This window comes from Acyrthosiphon pisum, chromosome A2 (genome assembly GCF_005508785.2).
Source record: "Acyrthosiphon pisum isolate AL4f chromosome A2, pea_aphid_22Mar2018_4r6ur, whole genome shotgun sequence".
NCBI classification, from domain to species: Eukaryota; Metazoa; Arthropoda; class Insecta; order Hemiptera; family Aphididae; genus Acyrthosiphon; species Acyrthosiphon pisum.
The window spans coordinates 3,781,862-3,790,571 of NC_042495.1; the positions used below are offsets into that span (position 1 = coordinate 3,781,862).

The 8,710-nt window shown below is 30.3% G+C and overlaps 1 protein-coding gene across 2 annotated transcripts; it reads right to left on the bottom strand.

Annotated features, from left to right (window-relative positions):
• Window positions 1-27: 27 nt before the first annotated feature.
• On the bottom strand, window positions 28-6,336 carry LOC100160968 (flap endonuclease-1). 2 transcript variants are annotated; one of them, XM_016802812.2, is made up of 9 exons: window positions 6,054-6,336; window positions 5,841-5,994; window positions 5,647-5,749; window positions 4,365-4,531; window positions 4,181-4,290; window positions 3,236-3,439; window positions 2,951-3,169; window positions 1,638-1,814; window positions 28-331 (listed from the first exon to the last, which is right to left on the bottom strand). In XM_016802812.2, exons 2-9 carry the CDS (start codon window positions 5,920-5,922, stop codon window positions 251-253), a joined length of 1,143 nt encoding a protein of 380 aa, XP_016658301.1. In that variant the 5' UTR covers window positions 5,923-5,994; window positions 6,054-6,336; the 3' UTR covers window positions 28-250. The 2 variants fall into 2 exon arrangements, with proteins under 2 accessions (XP_016658301.1, XP_001944971.1); XM_001944936.5 differs by having other exon boundaries at window positions 5,841-6,186; window positions 6,268-6,282.
• Between the last annotated feature and the right edge of the window lie 2,374 nt (window positions 6,337-8,710).

The window sequence follows — 8,710 nt, forward strand, 5'->3', positions numbered from 1 at the left end:
GTGCCAAATGGCAAAACTTCAATAAAATATACAACAGAAAAAGTGATCATTTATTGCCAAAAAAAAGCATTTTACATGTTAGATATTAAGAGTAAACTTGAGTAGTTTATAAACAAAAAATTTGTTGACCTTATAGAAATTAGCAAAATGCATAAATCTCTGGTCTAAATCAAATATTGAATTGTGCATTATTCAATTATAAAAAAATTAACTAAAAAATAGAATAATACATTTATGAAATTCAAGTAACTTATTTTGCTCTACCCCGTTTGCTGTAATTTCCCTTCTTTGCTTTCTTGCTAGCTTCTGCTGCTGCTTTTGCTTCCTCAGCCTGAATATAAAAATGCATTGTATAGTTATTTATTATATATTAGATAACAAAATTAATTTAATTGTTTATAATTTTACCTAGCATAAAAAAATAAAATAAAAATAATTATATTAGTATATTCTGTTTCATATAATAGACAAGAGTAACTTTGGACTGCAGCCATCTGCGCACAGCGGTGGCTAACACACCTGTTTGCGTCACATTATAATTCCAACAACAATCTTGTTATTGTAAATACCAACACAGTAAAATAGTTTTTTTGCTGTGACTGATCATTGGATACAATAGCTGACTACAAAAATTGATACAGAGGAGTGTGAACTGATCGGATAAAAATCTTAAGAGAAGAATACACTGTATATAATGTTTTTCCAGTAAGAGAACACAGTGGCCTGACAAAAATGTGGTTCTTCTGTGCATCCTCATGTGACACTAAACTATAGAACTGGTCTCAATGGCAAAGTGTAGTGTGTGGATGCACTGAATTAGGGTGTTCCTTCGCTGGACTGAGTATAGTTATTACTTAGATACTTCCAGGTTTCTTCGACAACCCAAATATTTCCCAGACTACCTATTATAGTCATCCAGGTAATCTCGTCCACTTAAAATGTTATCAAGACTACCTTGTACAACCTGTACCTTGTACCATTACTAATTACTTTTTAGTTACTAGCAAGATTTAAGATATACAGGTTAGTGGTTACTCAACAGAAACCATTATTTTTGATACCCAGTGTTTATACTTGGTAACGGCCTGTGAGAAACGTAGCTAGCACCCAAGCGGAAATTAATGTAATTAAACAATGTATATTTTAATGATATATATATAATTATGTACACTGAGAACACTAGCTGTACTTCTTCCTATGATGAACAGCTAATTTTTGGGGATATACTTTGAGCATCATTCTATTGACCAGTTTATAAACGGTGTTGAGTAATCTGTATACCTTAAATTGAAGTTACTATACTGCGGCCATCGAGAGACCGCTACTGGGCGGCGAACAAAACTCGTCCGATCTCGTGCATTCCCACCACTAAATCTGCCCGTACGCTGGCCACCGTTAATTCTGGCCGACGCCGGTGACTAGGTGGTAAAGTGGGAGAAATTTCGGTACGAGACTGAGGAACTCGGTCATTTGGATGCGCCAACGAGTAGCACTCTCTCGATGGCCGCAGTATAGTTAATAATTATTGATTAAGCTAATACATATAATAAAAACGTGAACATTATTTTAAATAAAACTCTTTAAACACTATAATATAACAATTAACTTTGTTACAATAAATAAGTAAATTAACTTACTTTACGCTTATTTGGTGTTGAAGAGACTGAAAAAAATGAATCCAACCTGCCTTGAGTTGTACCAGATCGTGCTTTGATTAACTTCTTAGCTCCATTCCTTACTCTATCTTCATTGAATCCTCTATTACCACATAAAAATTTTACTAAGCCTTCTTCATCTGGATCTATCCATTTTAACTAAAACATTCATTCTAATGTAAATATAGTGAAAATTCCATATTATTAAGTTTTAAGAGAAACAAAAATAATATTTGTTTAATAGCGGGTGATCAATAGGACATTTATACTGCCGTGCTAAGCGTGAACAGGGCATCTCCATTAAAAAAAAATTTTCCTATAGGTTAAATTAGTAGTTTTACACAGATTTTTTTAGTAAAAATAGTGTATTTCCTATTAAAACCCATCTAAAAATGAAATCTTGAATAAGAGAATATGCGGTAAGTCCAATATACTTAATGTTGTGTAAGCAAAAACACGGTAAATCCAAATAAAAAGAAAAATCTCGGTATATCACATTAAAAATAATGGAGTTACCATGTCTTAGCATACAGTGCTTTTATGCTGTTTACTGTGTATTTACTGTTAAAAACGTTATTTGCTGTTTCTCGACAATCATGTTGAGTGGAGATAGCCTTTTTGGGTTAGCACGTCAGTAAAAGACACTCATTATTTCAAAAACTATTAAAAATAATTTTAAATCATTAAATACAATTTTTCTAAAAAAACATATTCTTTTTCTATTTTTTATTTTGGGTACTACCTAGGTTATATACAATTTTGGACTGGATGAATAGTTAACGAGTTATAACTTATAAGTATTTAAAGTTTAGATGAGCAGAGTGGAGTGGTGGGTTCTATAAAATGTTGGGAGTCTTAAGGCTTTATATTGCACTCTAGTACGTCCTATCCTTGAATATATCTCTACCCCATGCCTCTGAAAGAATTAAAAAACAAATCCTACATGCGCTTGTTTACCAACTTGGTCTTGCACACGAATACACCTTGACTTGAAATTTCCTCAATCTCCCTAGTCCTGCTGATCGCACACATGCAACAAATCTTGGACATCTATCCTATTTCCTAACTAGTCAAATTGACACTCCATAACTTCTAGCTCTGTAATTTTTTCAATGTTCCTTCTCACTTTACCCGCTAATTTTTCAGCTTATGCACACCTCAAACCACAATTCCACTTTTTCACTTTCATTTGTATATGTTGTGTCAATCAATCTATTCATCAATATATATTTTAACCTTATTGATTTTTGGGTTTGTCCTGTACTTAAGAAAAAATAAATAAATAAAAATATTACATCTATAGTTTCAGGATCTGTTATTTCTGGTTCAATAAATAATCGTCGAGCTTCCTTATAAGGCCAATCTTCAGGTACTTGATATTTTTTGGTATCTAAATTTTCAATTATGTTTTCTAATGATTTGTATTGTCGCATTAGCTCAATAGCTCGTTTTGGTCCAACTCCTTTAATACTGTTACAGTAATCACATCCTAACAGTATACACAGATCTATGAACTAAAAATATAAATACATTATAATATACACTTATTCTTGAGTTAATAATACCAAAAGTAAAATTACTTCATCTCTAGACATTTCCATTGTTTCCAATACTGAATCTAATTGAAACTCTTGAATTGGCATTTTTCTGGCTTCGCTGAATGTCATATGACGTAATAATACGGGAGAACCAAATGTTAAAGCGTCCATATCCTCAGTAGCAGTGGCGTACACTTTACCAGCTTTTACCATAGCAGCACATTGGGCTTCAGCTTCACATGGAGCCTATAAAATAAATAATTTCACATTGATATTTGTTAACTAGATCTTAAACTAGGACAAAATATTATTTGATTTACTTCATAACTCTTTATAATAGGTACTATACATAAAGTAAAATATTATTCAAATTACAAATTTATGTAACAACTGCAAGTTTAGGAGGATTTAACTCAGCTGGAATTAAAAACAAAATTCTGTTAAACTTTTAAATTAAATAAGGTAATATAGGTAATAGAGAAGGGTACAATTAACAGTCCTGACTTCCAACTGTACAATTCAGAAGTGCAGTGACAAAATATCCGAATTCTAGTCTTAGCTCCAACTTAATGTAACATAATAGGAATATTATGTTGGTGTAAACTAACTAACTAAAACAATATATGGAAAAAAACCCAAAACTATTGCTACTAGAATAAAATAAAATATTAAGTTATTATACCTATAAAAATTAATTTATAATAGGTATTATAAATAATAAACAATTTAAATACTAAAAATATGATGGATCACTATCTTAAAAAATATCAAATACATAATTGTATAAAACAAGGTTGCAAGTGTTTGTTGCCGAATAAGGCAGTTCATATACATAATGCTATTGATAATATGAGTAGGTGCATGACATAATCGTGGACCTGAACCAAAATTGGATGTTTAACGTATCTACAATCTTGATTATATTTTTATGTGTCTAACAGTAGTGGTCTATAGATATTAGATCATTTATACAAATAAGAGACATACTTCTACAAAAGGAACTCCCATTAGTTTTAGTAATTCTTTGCATTCGGTCGTATGAGTTGATGTTACTTTTACCAATCGTTTACTGAATTTGTCAATTCCGGTAGCATCACCTAGAAAACAATAAATCAAAAATAGATATAAATAGTTTATAATCAAGTCTAATAGATATAGTATGTAACAATACCGGCTTCTTCTGCTTTTTCTAATGATTTTTGTGCTTCTTGCCTCCTATCAGCTCGTTTTTCTAATTCCGATGATTTCATTTGAGGAGGTTTACCATCAAATACATATACTGGTTTAATGCCATTTTCCAAAAGTCTTATTGTACGATAGAATGTACCCATAATATGACTGGGGCAAAAACATACACATATTAATTAATTTTAATGTACATTATATTGTTTAATATTAATAAAAATACCAATAAGAAATGCCGGGAAGCGATAGAGAAACAAAATATGGCCCAGGATAACTATTTAAAATGTAACAAAGCAAACATAAAAATAATATATGAAATAGAGAGCAAAAATTTCAAGAGAATTATACAAAGGGAAAAAAGAAACTTCTTAAACAATATACTAAAGGAAACTGAAAAAGATCGTTCGCAAGGTAGTTTAAGCCTTATAGTATAAACCTTATATATTTGCACAGTTATTTATTGACTTTTTCTAAATCTAATTTTTATAGTCGTGGGATATACAAAGATACACAAATTTACAAAAAAAAAATCAAAAATTCAAGAAAATGCGAAAGGGTGTCGCGACTGACTTGAATTCATCTCACGATCGACCGGTTGGCCACTCTTGGTATAAGGAACTTCTTTAGAATTATCAGGCAATATATATAATTCAACCCATTCATGAAAGCTAGTGAAGACGTAGTCTTTGACGAGTTTCGGTGCTTAGGAGCCATGCTGTATGTCAAGAATAATTGGAGTAAGAATAACTAAGGCTAAAAGGTCAGCATTTGCAATAAGTAAGTTCCTGAAATCAAAATTAATTTCAAAGAAAACAAAGGTAAGGTTGTTTACGGCGATTATAAGACCCGCGTTAACCTATGGATGCGAGACCTGGACAACCACTAGTAATATGGAAAGGAAATTAAGGACGTTTGAGAACAAAATATGGAGAATGATTTGCGGTCCTGTCTATGATAACAGAATAGGTGTGTGGAGAAGAAAATTTAATCAGGAACTATATGATGAGCTGGGATTGGCACTAGTTAGTAGCTTTATAAATGGCCAATGGATACAATTGATTAGTCACGTAATGAGCAAAAATGAGGAGACGGTTAGAGCGTGCTGATATGGAGGCCTAAAGAGAAAAGACCTCGCGGACAGCCTAGATAGAGATGTATGGATACAGTGGAAGATGATCTCAAGAAAATAGGAGTACGAGAGTGGAGAACCATAGTTCATAACAGGGAATAGTGGAGGCTGATCGTGAAGAAAAAGATTAATAAAATACCTAGTGGTTTCACCATCAGCGCTTGTCAGCTGTGCTCCCTCACTGCGGACTGCTATCAAAAACTGATAAAGACTCATAGAAGCGTCTATCGCAATTTTCCGGCCTGAAATAAAATATGAGGTAAATGCCTAGTGTTGCAATAACTATGTAATTTGTATTCAAACCGTTTGTTAATTAGATATAAAGTAACTTACCAAAATGATTTTTAATTTCATTCTCTTTGATGGCATTTGGAGCAAAGTCTGCTATAAGTTTCGCTAAACCGGTAATACCCATCACGAAATTGTTTAAAACTTATTTCTCTTTTCGGCTAAAATGTGGATATTTGATCAGCATTCGATTTAGTACCTACTCAAATGACAATGATACCATTGATGAAAACACGGTAATTAATTCCTAAATCGTACATGGACTATTACAAAACTTGAAACACAAGAAACAGTAAGTATTAAGTACTACACTACGAAAGTATTAGAGTTCTGCTTCTGAGTTTTGACTTCCTGATGCATGAGTACCGCCGTACCGGAGTGCCCGAGTTCACTAGTAAATAAAATATACACAAACATTTTAGCGGTAAAATACAAAAACCAGATAAAAGATTAACAATTTTTGAGGTTATACCATAGGGCATTGATAATAACTAGATATACCGATAAAAAACCTTAGATAAACAAGGGTTTTTGTATGGCGTACTCAAACAAAATACATAATATGTACTTTTTTTTGGTGCCATCATCCTAAAGACAATTTTGTAAATTAAAATAAAACAAAAGTTAAAAATTTAAAATAACTAACGTCAATCCAAAAAAAATTGTTGTTGGAAAATCGGCTTATATTAATCAAAAATATAATTTATCTTATCAGTATATCAGTTACATACATCATATCATGGGGAACAATATGCGACAAGTCACTTGCGCATACGCAGAAATGTACACATAAATGGTGACTTGTCGCCAACACGTATCAAAATATTGAGTTGTGGTTTTAAGTTCTAAGATCTAAGTAAAAAACCAAGGGAATAAAAACACGGTCGTAGATAGCACGACTATATTATTATAGGTATACAATATACTAGACTATAGTGCCATAGATATATACATAGACCATTGGACGTACATATTTATGTACGTCTGTGACATTGATTTTCTATGAATGTTATACACAACTATATAGATAGCTGTCTTTATACTACTGTTGTATATAGTAGTAAGTTGTGACCAATGTTGAAGTCGGCTGCCATTTATGAAGCAGGCATTGTTTACATTTATTCATATTATATATACATATAGTATATAGTATATATACAGTATATTATATAGTATATACTGTGATAATATTATTTTGTAAATGACGGCTGACTTCAATACATATACTATTAATTGTAACATTTTCATCTATTCCGTCTATTTCTGAAGTCTATAACTATAATATAATATATTAATATAATTATTGTTGTATCTTGTTTATCTGTGACTAGTGGCAGATAGTGAGAAAAAAACGCCTAAAAAATAATATTATTACCTACCTATTATATTATTGTAAATTGTAATTTATAATTTATAATAAATAATAACTGTCAACTAATGAGTACCTATATTAATGTTAATAATAATAGTTTTTATAATTTTAGTATTTTATTTAATTAATCATAGACTATTATATTAAACCTGCAGTATTACCCATGATTAAAGGTAGATATATCATTAATCGTGGTATTACCTAACCAATGTTATCTGATTAACAACAATCAAATTTTTCTTGTATACTATAATATGTACATAATTTCCCCTGAAACACACTAATAATATTATAGTATTATTATTATATACATATATAATATATCTGAGGTATGGTGCAAAAAGGGCCAGTGTCATATTTTAACAATGTTCAAGAATTTAACATATTGAATTGGCCAATTTTTAAAATTTACATAAAAATATTAAATTTTATGTTGGAACTCTAAAAATTCAATTACTTCATTACATTTGTTTTAATTTAATTGTGTGACTCTCATTTTGTTTTTTTGATTGCCCCCCCAGAAAAAAAAAATAAAATTAGTTTAGTTTGACATTGGCCAAAAACTAAGATTTAAAATAAAAAAATTTTAATAATTAAGGAAACTTGACTTTTTAATGAAAACCTAATAATAATATTCAATTGAGCATAATGTTAGTAACTTCTACATTTATAAACTTAATTGATTTAGAAAAGGCCAATGTCGAGTCTAATTTGGTCATACAGCATAAAAGACATTGACATTTTAACACAAGTAACATCAGCAAATTTTAATGACATTGGTCAAATAATCTCAATTTTGTTAAAATGTAACATTGGCCCTTGTTGCACGAAGCCACAAATACAATCAAAGGTAATACTTATTGTCATATTATTTGCAAATACTAAAGGAGTATTAGTAAGTATATTTGTATAAGTAGGTATATTTCTTAACTTTACAAATCACAAAAATGTCAATATTTTTATCTATATTCTAGGGTAGTTCTTTGGTAGTTGCTTTTTTTTCTAAATAGTAAATTAATGCTTAGGTACAGTTATTTCTGTGTTTCTGGCACCAGTGGCGCCGAACTAATTTTTTTTAGGTGTGGCAATTTACATTAATTTATACCCACCCACCTACCTATATGCGGTATGAAACTTAAGCCGTGGGGGGGCAAAGCCGCCCCCCCCAAGACACTACAGATTTTTTTAAATATAATTTTCATAAATAAATTATATTATTAACTGCATTTTTGCATTATTTAATATTTTAATATACAGATAAGTACTATAATTTTTAATTAGCATAGAAATTTATTAATATGATCACCACACATCAACAAAAGGATATTGATAAAGAAACTGATTTATATTTTATATTTTTCTCTATATAAAATCATAATATTATGGAGACATGCAGTACTAAATATATTATAAACTATTTATATAAAATAACATAAACAATACATAATATATTAACCAACTATTTTACATAAATATAATATTTAGGTTCATTTTTTTACTGCCTTCTGTTACTCATTTGATTAAACATAATTATTTTTTTTAA

Bases quoted from the DNA above. Each gene is read 5' to 3' on its own strand.
- LOC100160968 (XM_016802812.2), bottom strand. From the start codon at position 5,922: ATGGGTATTACCGGTTTAGCGAAACTTATAGCAGACTTTGCTCCAAAT. The intron at 5,750-5,840 runs GTAAGTTACTTT...ATTTTATTTCAG, and splicing joins TGAAATTAAAAATCATTTTG to GCCGGAAAATTGCGATAGAC. The intron at 4,532-5,646 runs GTATTTTATTAA...TTTTTGCCCCAG, and splicing joins GCTGATGGTGAAACCACTAG to TCATATTATGGGTACATTCT.